Here is a 21804-nt window from a genome sequence, read left to right on the forward strand (position 1 = left end):
GCCATAACTCCCTGTAATAGCTCTACTTGCCATGAGTATGTGATCAAAACCTGGCAAAAAGGGGCATAGTTTGTGCACAAGCCGGATCAAAGTGAGTTGCAATTGGACCGGTCTCAACTCCCTTACTCAGAATACTTAGGCCCAATACCACAGGAGGCAGCCCAGCCCAATATTGTAAAAAAGGCCCACAACAGGTGCCTATTAAGAACGCTTTTTGATGTAATTTAAGTGCATTTACATTCTCAGCTTCTCTACCTCTCAATGAGTGTTTGTGGATTACATTCTTAGCTTCTCTATCTCTGTTTCTCAGCTTCTCAGCAAGTGTATGCACACATTTCAATTTCAGGTTTGCCTGCATGTCCAGGAAAAAAAAATTCCCAGTGAAACTCGAGTTTCATAGACTCGAGTTCCATTGGTGTGAACACTCAAAAAACAGAGCATGCCCTCTGCCCGAAACAAAGCATGCCCGCTATATAGAACTCGAGTTTTAAAGGCTCAAGTTCCTCTCATATATATATTTTTAAATCTCGCTTTTTTTTTTTTTTGGAATTTTGTACATATCAGCTTTTTTTCTTAGCTAATGCTTGCTGGAACTCGAGTTTCAAAGGCTCGAGTTCCTTTCATTTTTTTTTTTTTTAAATCTCACTTTTTTTTCTTTTGTACATATAAGCATTTTTTCTTAGCTAATGCTTTTTTTTTTTTTCCTTTTTTGTTGCTTATTGTTATTTATGGTGGGGTATATGTTTTCACAGTGGCGGAGTCATAAATTTTGAGGTGGGGAGGCCGAACTATTGTGTCAAGATAAACTCAAATCACAAATAGACACTACTCTAAAAATGAGAGGAATATATATGTGTGTGTATGAAAATATAAATTTTAATTTGCTTATTCTAAAGTAAGTTATATACATATACACAAATTATCAACTTTAATATGTACATATATACACCTAGACACAAGATCTTCTTTATAAAAGAAATTTATAATCTTCTTAAACTCTAATAAGTATACAAATATTGTATAATTGGGTATACAACATACAAATATAAAGCCCAGTAACAACAACAACAACAACAACAACCAAGAAAAAAAAAAACCCGAATATAGTATCTTCCATCAAAGTCATGCTTTTCAATAATACTTCACGTAATAAACTTCATAAATTATTATTTTTATAACAAAATTATACATAATTTTTTTTTAATACATAAACTGTTCACAAAACTTCATCCATGTTTGACAAATCAAAATCATATTGTAATAACTGAAGTCTCATATGAGTTTTTTTTCTTGATAAAATCTTAAGAATAGAAAATTTCAACCAAATTGCATATATTATCAATGTTGAATGATTTGAATGCATTAATAGGATTTGAAATTGAGCTAAAAATTAGGGGTCCCACTATTTACTCACAAAACTTACTATGTAATTATTTCATTCTATTGCAATTGTATATTAATACTAAACGTTTTTTGGAAAGGATTACTAGATTAGTTAATCAATGCTTCCTTTTAGGGGGCCAACTTCTAATTTTTTTTTTTTTCATATAAACTTTAAATATTTATAATAAAAAATACCTATATTGTAAAAAAAATTAAAAAAATATATAGGGGCCAAGGCCCCCCCAAGGATGCATGTGGCTCCGCCACTGTGCTTTCGAAAATAAAAATAAAAACACTGGGGAAGGCAGCTTTATATAGAAAAGAAGGTAGCACATTAAGTAAAATCAAAACTTCAAGAGCTCTCCACATGCTTGTTCATAGCAAATCGTACAGCATTCCACAATTTATTACACCACTAACGATACCCCATCCTCTAGCCTCTTATGAAGACCTTCCAAGGATATCCCATGTATTACTTCAAGCAAATCAATGACATTTCCCAAGGACCTAGACATCTTGCGCCCATGTGCATCATGAATCATGGGATGCAAATAAACCTGCATAGAGTTTAAGTTGCTTCAATTAGATCACACTGGCATAAGCTACCAAACCATGACCACAAATTCATTACCTTTGCAAGATAACAAACACATTGGCTCTAAAGTCAAACACAAGTATGCATGCACCACAATGAGTGAAGTAGCATAGTCTTCTATTTCCTTAATGACTCTTGCTCAACCCATGATATGCTTCCTTCCTTCTTGTCCATGAGTTTCTCTGTGGTTGGTATGGAAGGAAGGTGCCACACATGTAATCACCCCTCTCAAGGATCAAGGGCCTAACACTGAGAAATTGCTTTGACACCCCCATCATGCTCATTCAGATTAAAAACATGGCTTGCTTTGTGTACATGAGTTTGACATCAATTTTAAGCTTCAGTTTTTAACTTTTATATACAACTTTTTAAAACTTCATTTTTGTTTCCCCTTTTTTCTCATTTTTTTCAATTTTTTCCTAAGTACAAAGTATACTGTAGCCCACTTTCATAAATAAATTTTTAGCAAAAAGCCTAGATAAAACGGTTCCCAAACAGACATGAATATAAATGGAGGAGCCTTGTGTGGGATAACTGACATCAGTTCTATCGCCTTTGTAATTAGCAACTTTTTTTTTTTTTTTTGAGTTGAAGAGCCTCCCATTTTTAGAGTATCATATGGCATTTTAGCCCATAAACCAACAATTTTCACTCTACTATTCCTCTCAAGACAGGCAAAATATGCAAATTTTGACTTGATAGCTAGCTGCATTGAGTTTAAATTTAACACAGCCAATCAATTGGAGAGGTGAACAAGTGGTTTATGAAGGGTCTTTATAGCTTAGATTATGTGACTGAGGTCATACAACTTTGTTCATTTGCCATTGGTGGGAAGAAACTTAATCATAAATAGGAACAAACACAAAAAACAAACTTCTTAATGAGACATACAGTAAAAAAATGCACTTTTCAGCCAATGCCAAATGCAATGTTACTCTAATAAATTTAGTAGAGATACATATGGGTTGTCACGACATGAGTATTAGAAACTCATATTCTGCTTTTACCTCAAAGACAGTAATTATAGAGAAGCATAAAAACACAGTTGAAAAGCTCACATCCATGCCATACAACCTCCAATCCAAAAAGTATGCCAAAACAAGGGGGAGGGGGGGGGGGGGGGAGGATGGGGGAGTGCAAGAGAAGTCAAGATTCTTCTCTTGCCAAAACCACTAAGAAAGCAAGGGAAAGCAAGATGCTTTAGGTTAGCATTAGAAATTCTAAAACACTCAATTTTACTTCCCTTCATACTTTCCATTAACAAAATGGACAGAATGAAATTTCTAGTGGAAATATTACAAACAGGGAAGCAATTAGGAATGAAATTGCAATATTTTTTCTATAAACAAAATTTAAGTAAGTACATCTTGTAAGTTGAGTTCCTCTAATTGTGCTGATGGAAGTACATCTTGTACCATAGTAAACAATGAGAATACCATTATTTAACTTACAAAAAGGGTGTTCCCCTTGCTCTTCCCTGACTAGTAAAGTTAGTTTATTTTATTTTATTTTGAGGAAGCTTTGTTAAAGACAAGTAAACTGTATGAAGTGAGAATTTTAAGATATGCTAAATTGAAATAAGAATATTGCATCAAAACTGAGCTTAGTGTGGAAATCAGAGCTAATAAATGGTGCAGTGAACTCATCCAAACAACCCATCCGGATGCGTTCGCGTGTTGTAGGATTATCCAGAAGAAACCAGTCATTACAACCCACTTCTGCTCTTGCAACTGTAATGGCATCTTTGATGGCAAAAAAGACAGCTGAGGCTAGAAAAAATGGAGGCTCACCAACAGCTTTAGATGATGGATGGCCTTCACATTTGGTTGACCCTGTCAATTGACAGAGAAACACACGAGCTAGGGAAGTAAAATGTAAGTTGGTATAGATTTAAGTGAATACCAACAGCAAACTCTAGAAAAGCAAGGGAAGACAATAATTTACTCCTGACATAAAAATAACAATACAAAAATTTTAATCCCTAATAAGTTATAGCCAAAGTTAATAGCTTAATATTATATACTTAATTTACCAAATGGGAGTCATCATTATAATGGAGGCAATGCAAACATGGTTTGAAGGCTAGGTAACAAGCAATCTAGCTTTCACTTGGTTTATTGGATTATGCTCTTTGGTTTAAGAATATAGTCTTCTATAGTCTATCTAGGGTACCAATAAAACATAACTTATAGAGAGGAAACAATAGACAAATCCATAATCCTATATTAAGGCTTAGATAGTAGTACCAAAAAAAAAAAAAAAAAACTCTTCTTTGTTGCAGCTTAGAGAGAGAGAGAGATAGAGAGAGAGAGAGAGAGAGAAACCTCTTCTTCTTCTTCTTCTTTTTTGGCTTTCTCAGCAACCAAACAAAATAGGGAAGTAAAATTAGACAAATACAACAATGAAAAAAGCAAGACAAGTTGAAACTCATGAAACCTATATTCCAAAAAGTGATTTTTGTTGCTTTCAGTGAGATGAACTTAACACCCAAAATTGAAAATCATGAAACCCATTTTCCAAAATGTAAATTAGTTGCTTTTAAAGAGCTGAACTAAACGCCCCAAAATTGAGTTTTGAAAACAAAAGGCAAAGCAGTTCCAAATAACAAAGTGGGGAAAGAGAGAATAGTAACCTTCTAGTTCTGAGAATGGCTCAGTGAGTTTGGGTTTAGGGCGCTTGAGTGCGCTCTTGAGGACTGGAATCAAAGGTGGAAATGGCAAAGAAAAAGAAGTAGAAGAATTGAGAGTGAGGAGTGACTGAGAGTGAGAGTGTCTGAGAGTGTTTGATGAAAGCTTGAGAGTGAGAGTGTCCGAGAGTGAGTGTATGAAAGCAAGAGTGACGAGTGAGGCTAGATTTTAGGTTTTAAGTGGTTAGAAAACGTGTTTCTTAAACTCGATTTTAGAAGGGAGTTTAACAAAAACATGGATTAGAAATCGAGTATTAGAAACTCGAGTTTGTAAAGCAAGTTTTATAAACTCAATATTCACGTGGAAAACTTTGTCCACGTCATTTTATGAAAAACCCCAAAACCGAGCATTAGAAACTCGAGTTTTAGACTGATTTCGAGTTTCTAAAACTCGAGATGTTAATTTCCCACTTTCTTTCAAAATCGGGCAACTAACGAAATTGTTAGTAGAGTAAGGTTATTTGAAAAAAAAAAAAAAAAAAAAAAAAAAAAAATTATTTTTTGTGGATGTAAATCCAGTCACCAAAACGAAGACCCAAGCCCATTAACCCATGGGTTGTCGTGGACAACTTCTATTCTATGCCACACGGTGTCACGAAAGCATACCCATCCATTCCTCTGCACCAAACAAACCCTCAACTCTCTCTATGGCTACATCGTTTCTCTCTCCACTCTCAGCTCCACCCTCGTCCACCATCGATGATTTTCGAGCATTCGGCCAAGTGGGTCCCTCCCCTTTCCTTCAAGGCACAAAGCTCTTCTCTGCTTTCCCTTCTCCTTCTTCTTTCAGAAGGACCATAACTAGAAGGTGCTTCAGGTCCCCATTTGCCCAGTCTCTGGACCACATTCCCAAGAAGTTCAGGGAAGAAAATCTCAAAGATGGATGTGAGTTTCTTTCTCTCTCTTTTTCAATCTTCAAACACACCCACCCTTCTTAGCTATACTATTTTGCCACTGTTCATTTCAATTTACATTTTTTTTTTTTTGGTTTTGGGATTGATTAAAGGTCATTTTAATGGAAGATTAGTGGGCTTTTTTGTTTTGGGTTTGGGAGAGAAAAGCTGTGGAAGGAAATGAGAATCTTAGACTCTTGATTGATTGCTTGAGATGTGAAACTACAAAATGGGTTTTGTAATTCATTTTATTTGGCTTTATTTCTTAGAAACATAGATGTGAAAAAGCTTTCCTCAGTAACCAATAGAGGGGTTAGTTTTCTTGCTGATTGTTTCTGTTATAACTAACAAAATATGCATATGTACTGTCATATTTAGATAGCATTAGGATAATTGAATAGCCTAACAACTTCAGGTTTTGTTTTAAGTTAAAAGAGATAAATTGGAGTGCTTATAATTAGAATGAAAGGTTTCATAAAATAGTATGAAATAATTGGACTTACAATTATGTTTTAGTTATCCAGCTGTTCGATTGGAGGAAATGTTAACAGCCTAGATGTATGTACGTTTCATGCATTTATTAGAAACTTTTGGTGGCTTTATGAGTGGCACTTACATCATTTCCACAGGTGATTTGGAGAGGGGAGGGAATGATGGATCTTAGGGGAGTTTATTTAATGTGTCGCTGTAGAGTGAAAGTTTTATTCTTTGTTTTAAGACCCCCACGATAATTGGACAGGGTACATGACCCTTTGACATTTTTTATATGCAACAAGAAAGTAAGCCACATATGACAGCTCTCTGAAGAGTGCCTTAAATTTTGGGGATTCATTCAACAGCTTGGAATCAAAAGCATTAGGAAAATGCATAGCGATTTGTCTGTTTATATTAAAATAGGACTCCATATTTGAGACACGGAATGGTGATGCTAAATGCATGCTTAGTGTTCACGAGAGTAAAATACTTGGTTATATTGGTATAATTGTATTTTCATTTCTTGCTGGTGTGTTCATCTGTATCATGTCAAATCTATGTTCATTGTTACCTAGTGCTAGGGTGTTCCTTTTTTATATCAATAAAACTTATTACTTATGAATATATATATTCATTGTCATTGTTTGCAACATATATTGTAAGAGATTGCTTACTGAAGTGAAAAGGCTACACTTTCTGAAAAGCTGCTTTTTAAATTTGAGTTTCAGCCCAAAACAAAATAATTTTACTTACCTTTACCTCCATATTTCCTTTGACAGTGATGGACAATTACAAGAATATACCCAAACAGTTTTATGGTCTTACTGCTTCACAAATGGAAATTTTCATGACAGAAGATAATCCTATCCGACGGCAGTCAGAAAGAGTTACAGAGGTTCTTCTCACTTACCTACTCCTTGATATTGTCTAGGGTGTTATAATAGTAAAGAAAACCCATTACTTATTATTCTTGTTGGAAGTTGGTTTCCTTAGAATTTAAATCTTGTTGCTGCCAATTCAGTTATCCCAGTGGGTTCTTATCTTTTGACATCTCCTGACAGGAAAGCATCTCGTCAGCCAGGAACTATTTGGATCATGGGGGCATGTGGAGTACATCAGGCATGGGCGAAAAGGGTCCTCCAAAATATAGTATGAGCGCGGGCACTTATCGTGGAGGAGCCAGAGGATATGGCAGACCTAGAAGTGCTCCTCCTGATTTGCCTTCTTTGCTCTTAGATGCTCGTATATGCTATCTGGGCATGCCAGTAAGCCACTATACTAAATCTCATTGGGCTGACATGTTCTTTCCATTTGATCTGACCCATCTTGATCGTTTCCTGTCTGCTTTTTGCAGATTGTACCATCAGTAACTGAGCTCCTTGTTGCTCAATTTATGTGGTTGGATTATGATAACCCTTCAAAGCCTATATATCTATACATAAACTCATCCGGAACACAGGTTGGCAGTGGAATCTTATGTTTTATTTGTCCTGCTTTTTCCTGATTTTGAAATTTTTTATTGTTAAATAATATTTATAAGGTCTGAAACTTTGAATCACATTTGTTATCAAAACTAGTGTATCTAATTCATCTTGTTTCCTTTTGCCATTTAGAATGAGAAGAATGAGACTGTCGGATCTGAAACTGAGGCATATGCCATAGCTGACATGATGGCTGTAAGTATTATCATCAACTTCATGTGATTGTTTGCATAAATGACTATTGTGATGCAATATAATGGTGGTCAAACAGGCCCACAGTGATGGCCAGATTTTCTTCATATGTTATTTGGTTTGGTTATCATTTTTTATTTATTTGCCTACCTAACCTACTTTCTTTAACTTGTTCATGTCTTTCTTTATCCTCCTGAAGTATGTCAAATCAGAAGTCTATACCATAAATTGTGGCATGGCATATGGTCAAGCAGCAATGCTTCTATCACTTGGAGCAAAGGGTTATCGTGCTATGCAGCCAAATTCCTCCAGTACGATTCACTTCCCTCTAAAATTCAAAAGATTAGAATAACTGCTTTTTGCAATTGTTCTGCACCTCTGTAAGCTATAAGGAGGATGCTGTGTTTGTATCACTGCACTATATTCACAGTCAAAAAAGAAATAACTTAGGAATCAACTTTAACTGAAGCATAGTGTAGAGCTAGCCATTTCACAATTTTCCAGCTGTGTCTTTTACAATTTACAAAATGACTTTCAGTTTTTCTTTTAAGTCTGTTTTCCTTTGGTTGGGAGAACTTCCAGAAAACCTAGGATCTCTGCTTTCAATGTTATAGAAGGGGGTTCTTTATTACAGTGGTTTACCACTCAGTTGTTAACTTGTAATATACTGTACTTTGAAGCAGTAGGTTCGGCCACCAAATAGCCATTCAGGACAAATCCCAAAAAACTAAAAGGGTCCATTTTGCAGTAAAAATTTAAGGTTTTTTTTTATTTTTAAAAAAAAAATCAATAGTCGGGGAGGGGGGATTTGAACCTTAAAGTCTCCATTGGAAACACCAAAAGGTGTCAATTGAGCTACAAGCCTCTTGGCATGTCATTTAAAATCAACTATCATTCTTTATATGGTGAGATTTTAAATGACATGGCACTATGCACACTTTAAGATTCTTGAAAAGAAGATCTTGATCATGAAATGGATCCTTTGAAATGGGAGGATCCTAATCCATGTTGTTGAGCTGATTTACAATTCGTTTGGTTTTAAAAGGCTTATTTCTTTTTAGACAAAAATCACTTTTTGGTCCTCAACTTTTAGGACTGACTTCATTTTGTTCCTAAAAAAATTGTGTCAACTCAATTCTTGTTTGAACACGATTCAATGTTACTCTTACCATTATCTAACTCACAAAATTCTTGGCAGGTATTACAAAATGCTTGTGTCACTCAATTTTAATATTAAAAAAAAAAAAAACAATTACAACAATCAAGCTTTAATCTCAAAATTTAAGGGTTGGGTGTGGATTCTCAACATGACTAATTAACGTTGGCCACATATTATTATCCGCCACTCTATTTTAATTGAAGTCATATCCTCCATTACCTGCTTAACTGACATGTCCTTTTTTACTGCTTCTATTAATGATTTTACATCTCCTTTACCTTTTTTCATTCCCCTCGACTTGAATCAACTCACCCATGCTCAATGTTGCAATAATCACTCTCTTTTGTACATGACCTAGCCATCTCAAACGTCTCTCCCTACTCTTTTCATCAATAGGGGGTCATCTCTATCTTTAACTAAATTTCCTCATTTCAAATCCTATTTTTCCTTGCATTTTCACTTAGTCATCTTAACATTCTAAATTCAGCTACACTTATTTTCATTTTATGAACATGTTTCTTAACAGCCTTAACATTTGTTATCATAGAGGATAGTTAGTCTTATGGAAATCTTAGGAATATTTTCCTTTAACTTGATTGTTATCTATGGTCACACAATACTCCCAACGTGCTTGTCTACTTCATACACCCTACTCTTATCCTATGATTCAAATCCTCTTCAATCTCTCTATCCTTCTGAATTATTGATCTGAGATATCAAAAATTGTCACTTGTTGGTATCTCTTAACCATCAAATTTTACAACCCTTGCATCTTTGTTTCTACTCTTACCATACTTTCATTCCTTTTTGAACTATTTTGTTTTACTAAGCTGAAAGCTTTTAGACTTTAGAGACTCTCTCCAAATTTTTAATTTGAGATTAAATCCATGTCTAGGGGGGTATATATTGATAAAACTCCATGTCTAGTTTCATTCATCAAAACTATATCATCTACAAAAAAGCATACACCAAAGTAATTCATCTTGAATCGAACTATATCTCTTCTAATGGTAGTGCAAAGAGATATGGATGTAATGTTGATCCTCAATGCAAGCTTATAATGCCAGAAAACCCGCTTATAAGCTTGAAAACCCGCCTGTGATGCTTCCATTTGTTCTCACAATAGCTATAGCTTTGTCATATATATCTTTAATCAACTTAATATAATTTAGAGGGTTTTTCCCCCCTCTAACACCTATCATATAAAATTTTAGGTACCTTGTCGTATGTTTTTGCTAGGTCAATAAAACCATTTGGAGATCTTACATGTCTAAGAAAATAGCTTCCATGTTTGGTCAACTCAGCATAAAACCAAATTGATTCCCCGATGTTGTTGTTTCATGTCTTAACCTATATGCAGCCACTCTCTCCCAAAGTGTCATAGTGTGACTCATAAGCTTAATTCCATGGTAATTGCATAGTTTTGAATATCTCCCTTAAATAGATATTAGAGTGCTTCTTACACACACACACACACATATATATAAAGATTAATCTAGTGCTTCTCTATTCCTATGCATTTTGTTAACACAATGATGCGAACCTCAATAGACACGCTTTGAGACCCAACAAAAATATTGGAATACTTGCCCAAGAAAGCTAAAATTCAGATTTTGATAGAAAACCCTGACCCAACGTTTATAAGTGAAACACGAACCAAAGGTATAAGTAACACCTTGACTCAATGATTATAATTGAATTACGAACCTAAGGTATAAAGTTTGAACGCCACAAGGAAGAATCCCTGATAAGTTCACAGTTCTTGAAGAATCAAAAGAAAAGCAAAGCCTCACATTTTCTGATTTTTATTCAATAATTCTCTATTACAATGAGTGCATGCTACTTATAAGGCATGACTGAAAAATAGAAAATATGAAAAACGTAGTAAATAATAAAACCCTAAATAAAAGTTGATTTGGTTTGAAATTAGCATATTCAAAATAGGAAAAAAGCTAAAAAACGTTCTAAATAATAAAAACCTAAAATTAAGGTAGATTTGGTCTAAAATAATAAGTTCCAGAATAGGAAATATGGCTATTAACTAATATGAGGCTGGAAAGTCAATCAGCCATTAATCCACGCCATAAATCACGCCCAATCAAAGCAGATCAGCCCTCAATAGCTTGGATTAAATTTATTACACCTTCATCTTCCTTTGGGCCAAGCTTGGAATGTCCTGCGTTAGAATCAACCCATTAAGTGCTTCTTTGATCTTCTTGGATCTTGCTTTAGTAATAGGCCCAACTGGAACATGCAATGGATCCTTGAATGCTTTGTGATTCTCATCACACAATCTTATTGTAAACGTTTGTCAACCAACATACACCCAAATAAGAATGAAAAGTAACTGAGATAGTTGATTGGATTCTTTGATTGGTAATGTGGGGCTCCAATAACCACTTATAAAAAGAAATTGGGGGACTCTTGTGACCTTTACAAAGCTGGAAGCAGTCTCTTCTTTCCAATTGCAGAAGTATATCTGGTGCTGTTTAGTGAATTGGAAAGTGCATTTGTCCTATTAATCCCCCTTTTATGTCTATGATGCATTGCCAAGGAATCTAGAGCTCGTGAAGCTTAAACTAATAGGAAAGCCATTTTCTGGTTCCTCTGAGGCCCGGCTACCTCAAATTAGCCAGATTACAGTTTTCTTCTCTCTATCTTTCTGTTATGGGTGGTTCTCGCTGTTTTTGTATTGAATCCAAATTTTTTCAACTGTGGTGGTAGAGGAAGGGGGACGGTATTTTTCTGTCAAGATTTTTGAACGGAGTAGGTACTTCATGAAGTCGGTCTTCATGGGTAAGAATGCAGCACAGTGGCTGCTGAAGAGTACAGAACAGATTGTTGTTGGGATTAGTCCGAAGTTTTTTTATACGTTTAGGGAAGGGGATGTGGCCTACACCCTCCAACGGAGCTCCAACTCCTTTGGCTTGTTCCTTCTTTTGTCTGAACTTAAAGTTGGCGGGTCTCGGAGGTCCATTATTATTCCAAAAGGCAGAGCTAAGAATGGATGGAGGGCTTTTGGGTTAGAGTTAAGGAAGATGTTGGAACCTGAAAACTATGTGAATGGTGGATTTGGTCAGTCAAAATTTGTAGCTCAGTCTCATAAGGTTAAATCAGGGGTTCAACCTTTTAAAACTTTTGCTGATACGGTGCGTGGGCATCAAGTGCAGGACAGGGGCAGAAATAATATGGGGGAGAAGCAGAACCCAGTCATTGATCAGAGGAGGTTGAGCAAAACGCCGGTGAACTTAATAGGTCCGATGACTCTAGGAGGAAGAGTTTTGGGCCCTCAGCACAATGATGTGGAATTTAATTTAGGGGAAACAAATCCGGTAGGTAATAAAAGGAGCTTTCCGTTGAAATTCAAATCAAAGGTGAATGATTCTGTTTTTGGAAAAGATTGTGAACTGAGGAATGCTCACTGGACAAGAGAAGGCCTGACAATAGAGGTGAATGAGGAAGGTAAGAGACGTGTAGCATGGAATTCTTATAAAGATATACTGAGGCCTTCTAAATGGGTCATAAGGAGTCAGAAGGAACACATGGTGGGTCCTCCTAGTGGGTCACGGGTGCATAAAAATCCTGTGATAGGCTCAGCCCATTTTAGGTGTGATGTAGGGATTTCTAATAAAGGTAGTTGGAGGTATTCTAAATGGGGCTTTAGGAATCTGAGTAAGGCTGTGGTGGGTCCTTCCAGTGGGTCAGGAGATCAATGTTTGTGTCCCACGGTGACCCAAACTGGTCTGGGCTCTTTTCAGTCTAATAAATTCTGCTTCTCGGGCCCAAGTGTTTATGAATTGGGTGAGTCCTCTTCTTTGACTAGCCCAACACCCCTGGCCCACTTGAAGTTACCTTTATTACCTCCTTCAGACAAGCCCATGGCATTAAGGTCCATTCTCAAGGTGCCTAAGCGACAAGTAGAGCTTCCATTGCTCGTTGGTTGTAGCAGGTGTGATGGTATCAGCTCCAACAGCCTCACGGTGGCCGGGATTGGGGCTGGGTACAACTCTGATGGTCTCATGGCGAGGCCGACGGTGGGTTTTAACAGCGGGCTTGAGAGGAAAAGCTCCAACATCACCACGGTGGATGGGTTGGAGCTTGGAACCAGCTACGACGGTCGTGTGGTGGCTCCAATGGCCGTTAATCACTTTTTCTCTGCTGGGTTTTTCTCTAACAGTCACGAGGTGGCTCAGATGGGAGCAAATGGGTGCTCTACAGATGGGTTCAACTCAGTTGACTTCACGCAGGGTCTGGGCAAGACCGTCATGGTCAATTCACAACTCTTGAAAGGTATTTTCTTAGCAAATATCCTTAAGAGACTATTGGCTGCGGGTTTTGTGGAGTTTGGTGTCAATAGAGGGGTTAATGTTGGTAGTGAGTGTGGCCTATCTGTTTTGGATACCTCAACAATGGAGGGAGTGGCTCTCCCAGTAGTGGTTTTGGATGAGGAGGAGAGTCTGGCAATTTGTGATCCACTGTTGACTGTTATTCCTCCGGGGATGGCTTTGTCAATGGATGTGCACAATGATTCTGAGGTGCTAGATATTGGTGGCACGTTGGATGTCTCTAAATGGGTGAAGAACAAAATCCCAGGTTTTAGTAGAGTGATTGGGCTTTCTGTTAATCGTCATGAAAAGTTGTGTATTGCTTATCTTCAAAGGCTAGAAAGGGCGATGGAGGTTATTAACCAGCAGCGGAAGAAAGCAGCTGCTAACCAAAAAGTAGCATCTTCCATGGGTAAAGGGATAAGAGAGTTGAGAAATTTAATTTCAACGGTTAACTATGATGGGAGATAGTGTGGTGGAAGTGTGGTAGAGACAGTAGTGGGGCCATAAAAGTCTTTATGAAGCTAAAAATGGTTTCATAGAATGTTAGAGGTTTGAATGATTCCCAGAAACGATTGGTTGTGAGGAACTTATTACGTGAGTGGAAGTGTGATGTTGTATGGCTTCAAGAAACAAAGCTTGCTGGCATAGATAGGCAGCTGATTTGCAGTATTTGGGGTTGTGTTTGTATGTGGATTTGGTGGCTTTAGATGCTGATCAGACGGCTGGTGGGGTCTTGATTATGTGGGATAGGAGGGTTTTAGAAAAGTTGGAAGTTCTGGTGGGCTCGTTTTCGGTGTCAGTTCAGTGGAAAGGTGTGGAGGATGGTTTTAGTTGGGCATGCTCTGGGGTGTATGGCCCAAATGATAACAATTTGAGGGGCGATTTGTGGGATGAGTTGGTGGGTATTCAGCAGTATTGGAATGTTCCCTAGTGTTGTTTTGGGGATTTTAATATTGTTTGTTTTCCTAGTGAACGAAGGGATGGGTCTAGGCTTACTTCGGCTATGGAAAAATTTTCTGAGTTTATTGAAGATTTAAACTTGATAGATTTGCCGTTGGAGGGAGGGAGTTATACATGGTCTAATGGTACTGACCAACCATCCATGTCTAGGATCGATAGGGCTCTAGTGTCACATGACTGGGAGCATCACTTTCCGGATGTGACCTAACGGATTCTACCACGACCAGTTTCAAATCATTTCCCAATTCTCCTGGAGGCAGGGGGTATGGCGAGGGGAAAAAGTCCCTTCCGGTTTGAAAATATGTGGTTGAAGTCAAACGGGTTTGTTGATAGAGTGGACTCATGGTGGAATCGCCATTCTTTTTCGGGTACACCCAATTATGTGTTTGCTAAAAAATTGAAAGCTTTGAAAGAAGACATTATTCAGTGGAATCACCAAGAGTTTGGCAATGTTGGGCATAGGAAGAAAGACTTATTGGGGGCTTTAGAGTTGTTAGATGCTAAGGAGGGGGTTCTTGGACTCACTGAGACGGAGAGAAATGAGAAAAATGAAGTGAGATCGCCGTTAGAGCATCTTATTTCTCTAGAGGAGATCTCCTGGAGACAAAAATCGAGGTTGTTATGCATTAAGGAGGGTGATAATAATACTAAGTTTTTTCACAAGATGGCCAATTCTCATAGAAGGTACAACCATCTGAATTTCTTAGAAGTGGATGGCGTGATTTATGAGGAAGGAGCAGCAGTGGTTGCTCAGGTAGCTCAATTTTACAAAACTCTGTATCAGGAGTCTGAGGAGTGGAGACCTTTTGTGGAAGAACTGGAGTTTGATCAAATAGGGGAGTTGGAAAGGGGCTGGTTGGAGAGGAGATTTGAAAAGGAAGAAATTTTATCAATGGTCAGAGGTATGGAAGGGGATAAAGCTCCAGGTCCAGATGGCTTCTCTATGGCCTTTTTCCATCATTGCTGGAGAGTAGTAGAAAGAGATGTTTTAGCAGTCTTTGAAGAGTTCTATCAACACTGTAAGTTTGAGAAATCTCTTAATGCTACCTTTATAGTTTTGATTCCCAAGAAGAATGATGCCTCTAACATTCATGATTTCAGACCTATCAGTTTGGTGGGGAGTTTATATAAAATCTTGGCCAAGGTTTTGGCCAATAGATTGAAAGTGGTGTTAGATCAACTGATATCTGAATCTCAGAATAGTTTTGTGGGAGGTAAGCAGATCCTTGATTCAGTTCTCATTGCCAATGAGTGTGTTGATAGCAGAATGAAGAGTAAGATTCCAGGAGTGATTTGTAAGTTAGATATTGAGAAAGCTTATGACAATGCGAATTGGGAGGCACTTCTGATGTTGTTGAAGAAAATGGGCTTTGGGGAGAAATGGTTTAGCTGGATTCGAACCTGTATCTCTACAGTGCAGTTTTCTGTGTTGGTAAATGGGACCCCAGCTGACTTCTTTGGTAGCTCTAGAGGTTTGAGACAAGGGGATCCGTTGTCTCCCTTATTATTTTTAGTTATTATGGAGGTGTTTAGTAGGATGGTGAAGAGAATGGAGAGGGTAGGTTTGCTTAGTGGTTTTAGGGCGGATGGCAGGAGGGGCAGAGGGGAAAATGTTTCACATTTGTTGTTTGCAGATGATACTATATTGTTTTGTGATGCAGAGGTGGAGCAAGTCCTTTATGTTTGATTGCTGTTACTTTGTTTTCAGGCTGTGACTGGTTTAAAGGTTAATGTAGTTAAAAGTGAAATGGTTCCTATAGGGGAGGTAAATAATGTGCATGCTTTGGCAGAGATATTGGGTTGTAGGGTTGGGGCTTTGCCAATGACTTATCTTCGTATGCCGCTGGGGGCGTCCCATAAGTCCCCCTCTATTTGGAACCCTATTTTGGAAAAAGTCGATCAGAGGCTAGCTGGGTGGAAGAAGTTGTATTTGTCGAAAGGAGGTAGGTTGACATTGCTTAAAAGCACACTATCTAGCCTTACCACATATTTTTTATCTCTATTCATCATCCCTACACATGTGGCAAACAAAATTGAGAAGCTCCAAAGGGATTTCCTGTGGGGAGACCCTAAGACTCATTTATTGGGATGGGATAAGGTATTTTTGCCTATTGCTTATGGTGGCCTGGGTATTAGAAAATTAACCACTTTCAATAAAGCCTTGCTAGGAAAGTGGCTCTGGCGTTTTGGGATCGAGGAGAATAGGCTTTGGAGGAGGGTAGTACCTTTGAAATTTGGGGAAGATTGGGGGGGGGGGGGGGGGTGGACCTCTAAGTTGGGAAGGGGTGCTCATGGTTGCGGTTTGTGGAGAAGTATCAGGAAAGGTTGGGAAATTTTCAACAAAAATGTCCAGTATAAGGTTGGGGTGGGGGATAGAGTGAAATTTTGGACAGATAGGTGGTGTGGAGATCTTTCTCTCCAACTGGCTTTTCCAATCTTGTACAATCTTGCTACAAATAGAGAGGCTTCTATAGAATCATCTTTGATATGTCAAGGAGCAGGGGATGGGAGAACTAGGGATGTTCGTTTCAATCGAGGTCCTAATGATTGGGAGGTAGATGTGGTGGTTGATTTCCTCCGGCTCTTGGCAGCCAATTTACCTTCAAGGACTGATGGTGATCAGTTGAGATGGAAGTTGACAAAAAATGGGGATTTTGATATCCACTCATTTTATCATAAGTTACATGGCTCTTCTTCCGTCGTTTTTCCATGGAAAGGTATTTGGAAGGTTAAGGCTCCCTGGCGTGTCTCTTTTTTTGTTTGGACAGCCGCATGGGATAGGATCCTCACGGGTGATAACTTACGGTTTAGAGGCTTTGATTTTGTTGACTGGTGTATTATGTGTCGTTGCTGTGGTGAGACAGTGGATCATTTGTTGTTACATTGTGGAAAGGCTTATCGGCTGTGGTGTTTTGTTTTTTGGATTTTTGGGATTTCATGGGTCCTCTCATGTACGGTGTCAGATTTTCTTTTTAGTTGGTGGAATTGGTTGGGAAAGCATTCATCTTACATTTGGAACTTAGTTCCGTTGTGTTTGATGTGGTGTATTTGGAAGGAACGCAATCGGCGGACGTTTGAGGATTTGGATAGATCTGAGGACCAAATGCTTGCTCTCTTTTCTAGTTCCCTGTTTGACTGGGCTAGGGCTTGGGGACTCACATCTAGTGACTCTCTTCCTCTTTTCCTTAGCTCTCTTTCTTTGTAATTATTGTTTTTTGTTTTTGTTTTCTGCTTTTCTTTTTTTGTACTTTTGTTATGCTGGTGCTATTTGGCATCTAGCAGTTTTTTGAATATATTTTTTCTTACCTATCAAAAAAAAAAAAACATACACCCAAGCATTTCCAAACTTCAATAAAAAATTTATCAGGTCCCACGACTTTTCTTGTTTCCATCCTCCTCAACAGTGCATCCTCTATATCGGTTATTCTAATACTTTGAAGAAGAAAAATGGTTTCTAGGGCTGTCCAACAATTCAACTTGACCTGCTCACCTTCCTGACCTGCTGTGACTCATGCGGGTTTATTATGTGAGTTGGTGCAGGTTAGGTGGTTCTAACCTTCAAATTAGCGAGTCAGTTTGATCTGTGGGTTAGAATTTTTTAACCCGTTAAGAAACGACCCCCACCTACAACAATTTTTTTTCTTTCCCTTTAATTTGAGAGAACGAAGAGTTATTATAAATAATAATTAATTTTTTTTTAAGAAGAGAAATAATACCTATTAAAAGGACAACTAAAATGCTTTATTTTATGGCACAATTAGAGAAGGCCTAATTTAAGTAGATGCATTTTGTATAAATTTGCAAACCCACCCAACTCGACGAGTCAGTAGCAAATTGGTTAGATATACAGGCCTCAACCCACCCAACCTGTGCACAATCCTAATGGGCAACGGTTTCTATCCTCAGTTGATTTACTCAATTCACTCCAATCTCATGTATCACTTTCATTATAAAATCCATCAAAATAATTTTCTCATTTCTCTGTAATCTCCTCTTCCTTTATTAACATTACGTGATCTTCATCTTTGATGCACTTGACACAATTTATTTATTGTCTTAACAAGTTTTTATATATATTCTTTGCTCCATCCTTCATCCCCAATTTGCTATATAATATATCATAAGCCTTGAATTTAGCTTCTTGGATACCCTTTTTTCTTCACTCTCTGCCACATTATGCTTTGAAACCATGTTATCACTGGGAAGTGTGTTACTAGAGTTAAAATGAATTACCTTCACTCAAATATTTTTTGTATGTGAGGGTAATTGCAATGAAAATTGTATTTTGTCCCTATCAATAATGCATATGCATAACAAAAGCAGCAATGAAATCCTTAAAAGTGTGTAAAATAATCCCGTTTGATCCTTATAGTTTGCTCCATTTTCCAATTTGGTCCCTAGGGATTTAAAAGTTTGTAAAATGACTGCTCAAATATTTTTCCACCCTTTCTTTGTACTTTCCTAACATTATTTCTTCAAGCCAAACATGGAATAGGGAAAAAAAAATTGTAAATTCATGTTTAGTAATTGGAAAATCTTATTTTGTATTTTTTTTTTTTTTTTAAATTCCTCGTCAATGCCACGTGGAGATGGTGAGCAATCATGGTGGTCACATGCACTTTTAAACTACCTGGACTGCCTGCGAGCAATTTTTAAGGCACATAGACCTTTTTATTATAAATGTCCCTAATTATGTAACGCATTAGTATCCAAATTAACAAAATTGATCATTTTATGAACTTGAATGATTTGATTTATGCTTTTGAAACTTTAAGAATCAATTTCGAAAATAGGACAAACTTTAAGGGCCAAAAGTGGTGTTTATGTTGTGAATCAACTAATGTAAGGCTTCATAATATTTCTGCCTAAACTATGAACAAGATTTTTCACTTACAAGTGAAGGAAATCTGATTTTTGCTTGAATTAGAAATTGCAATCCTGGAAACCGAAGGGTTACTCTAAAAAAAAAAAAAAGAATCTTAGCGCAGTGCCCCCCCCCCCCCCCCCCCCCCCCAAAAAAAAAAAAGGAGATGATGAGAAAATAAAAATTCCCCCACATCCTATCTTACTCAAGATTCACATACCATTTTGCACAAATGGGGTTTAATTAATTAAGATTGCTACTGTACACCTCTATCTAGCTAATGATGGATATGTCATTATCACCCTTTTTTCAAAAAATACAAAGTTGATTATTCCATTCATTCTTGAAAAATTAGATTCTGTTCTTATTATTTTTAGTGTTATTGCTATTATCAATTTGACATTATCATCATCAGAAACAAGGAAACCAGAATTCAGATAGAACAATCCTTACTTAATCTGTCATGTATTTATCTCTTGAATACTTCCTATGTACTTGAGTTGCACTCCTTTGCGATTTTATGAATTTTATTCTTACAGAAATAAAGAGTCACGTATTTGGTTGCTTCACATCCATTTTGTAAAATATATCTGCTTTGCTCAGATTAAGTTACTACATGTTTGAGGCCTTTTCCAAACCTGTTTCCCTCCAGAAGAATCTTTTTACCATTTTTCAATTTTATTTATTTATTTTAAATCTTGTAATGTCTCACCAGTTTCAATTTATGTTAAAATCCATTATGAGATGAGAACTTCTTGTGTCAAATTGTAGTTTGTATGGAGGGTGAGGTTATGAGTTCAAGACCCATTGGGTACATATGTAAATTACCAATAAAAAGGACTATGGTTTGTTTGTTATTATGTACAACTTTGCAGCCTGCTGATTGACTTATGTACTTGAAACTGTTGCCCTTATGTTTGGTATGTGCCCACAATATAGTATACATTTAAGCTCCAATTCTTCTTTTGAATGTCCCTCTCACTTCTTTATTACAGCAAAATTATATCTGCCAAAAGTCAACAGATCAAGCGGGGCTGCCGTAGATATGTGGATCAAGGTACTTGCTCTTGCCCTCTCTCTCTCTCTCTCTCTCTCTCTATATATATATATATATATGCACTTCAGTGACAAACTTCTTTCAGGCCAAAGAACTAGATGCAAATACTGAAACCTACATTGAGCTATTAGCAAAAGGAACTGGGAAACCCAAAGAAGAAATTGCTAAAGACACCCAGCGACCCAAATATCTCCAAGCACAGGAAGCCATAGAGTACGGCCTTGCAGACAAGATAATCAATAAAGAGGATAGTGCATTTGAGAAAAGGGTAATGTTCCATTCTTCTTTGTTTCTGCGTTCTTTTAAAGATTCAAGCCCCATGTCAGTTCTAATTATAATTTCTCTGCTCAGAATTATGATGAGTTGCTTGCTAAATCAAGAGCTATGAGAGGATCACCAGGAGCTGGTCCACTAGCAGCTCCAGGATTTAGGTAATTAGAGCGCAATTGCAGTAGCATAAACGTCCGACAAGATAGATTTATGCTGGTATCCAAAGCCTTGGAGGTGGTTATGTTGGGGATTCAGTTGAACATATAGTCATGGCGTGGGAATGATATAAATCCCCTTTTGTGACTGTAGGGAGCTTCTTCAGTACCTATTCATACATGGTATCTTGGAGAATGTATAATGTTTAATCACCTGCCTAACCTAAAGACATTAAGAATAAATTTTGGCTTTTTGTTTTTGTATATATGCTACGTATGTTATAGTGACTTCTGCAGTTGCCAAATTTTTTAGGTGCTATTTTTAATATTCTTGGACATAGAATTTGTTGTTGTTGGCTTTATAAAACAGACAGGCGAGGATAACAAAACAGCAGGGAAGAACTATCTGCCTTTAATTAAAACCTAACAACATAAACCAAAGCATCTTAAGCTTGCTGATACGGAACTCTCAAGTCTCACTATTGCAACATCAGAGAAAACAAATAGAGCACGCAAGCAGTCTAAAATTAGAAACACTTTAGAATTAGAAACAGCAATCCTCCAAAAACTACAAAGAACTCTATTTTAAATGGAATTTTTGAAAGCTCTTACCTTCGGCTTCAAGGTCCTCAAAAGTCCAATCAAGTTCAGCATTCCAGTTTCTAACCCGTCAATGCATCAGACATCTTAAAATATCTTCGTAGTCAATGTGTTAGATGGCATTCAAAAGATAAATAGTCTTTCACCTCAATTTGACTTCTACAAAATAGACACAATAAGCTATCCTTGTAGCCGTAAGTCCTAAGCAACTATACTCCCTTATGGTTAATTAAATTTGAAGAGCTAACGAACAAATAAAAGCATGCTTAGGAGTAATGATATCTTGCTTTTGTTTCTTATAGCCAGAAATAGTAACGCAATAGTGGAAAATGTATATAGAGTTCAAACATGTACATTTCTTACTATTGGAAATTGGAATCCTCTATTCATTCGTACCGTGTAGGATTCCTCCCTTCATTCGTACCGTGTAGGATTGGTAAACAAAAACTGTGGCTCGGTGATTAGAGGATGATCTTTACAAAACTAAGATCCAGAATTGGGAGGAAGAGTGATTGGTTTGTCTCATGTTATTCTTACTCCATCCCTCATCCCCAATTCACTATTGAGGCCTCAGAAACTGATTTTTGTTTCAGATTAAAAAAAAAAAAAAAACCTGAGACCTTTTGGAGTCGCACATACCCTGCTTCTTAACAAGGCTGAATTGGCACTTTAACCCTTTGAGACTAGGTTGAAGAGAGCTTTGAATG

General features: G+C 37.2%; 1 protein-coding gene across 1 annotated transcript; it reads left to right on the forward strand.

The window, feature by feature from the left end:
- The first annotated feature begins 5247 nt into the window (after positions 1–5247).
- On the forward strand, positions 5248–20785 carry LOC126707660 (ATP-dependent Clp protease proteolytic subunit-related protein 1, chloroplastic). Its single transcript, XM_050407432.1, has 9 exons — positions 5248–5549; positions 6811–6926; positions 7093–7296; positions 7386–7490; positions 7645–7707; positions 7904–8015; positions 20011–20072; positions 20158–20340; positions 20424–20785. Exons 1-9 carry the CDS (start codon positions 5312–5314, stop codon positions 20505–20507), a joined length of 1167 nt encoding a protein of 388 aa, XP_050263389.1. The 5' UTR covers positions 5248–5311; the 3' UTR covers positions 20508–20785.
- The last annotated feature ends 1019 nt before the right edge of the window (positions 20786–21804 follow it).

This window comes from Quercus robur, chromosome 11 (genome assembly GCF_932294415.1).
Source record: "Quercus robur chromosome 11, dhQueRobu3.1, whole genome shotgun sequence".
Taxonomy (NCBI): Eukaryota; Viridiplantae; Streptophyta; class Magnoliopsida; order Fagales; family Fagaceae; genus Quercus; species Quercus robur.

Coding starts and splice junctions, on each gene's coding strand:
- LOC126707660 (XM_050407432.1), top strand. CDS start 5,312: ATGGCTACATCGTTTCTCTCTCCACTCTCAGCTCCACCCTCGTCCACC. Junction 5,550..6,810: donor AGAAAATCTCAAAGATGGAT/GTGAGTTTCTTT, acceptor TTCCTTTGACAG/TGATGGACAATTACAAGAAT. Junction 20,341..20,423: donor ATAGTGCATTTGAGAAAAGG/GTAATGTTCCAT, acceptor TTCTCTGCTCAG/AATTATGATGAGTTGCTTGC.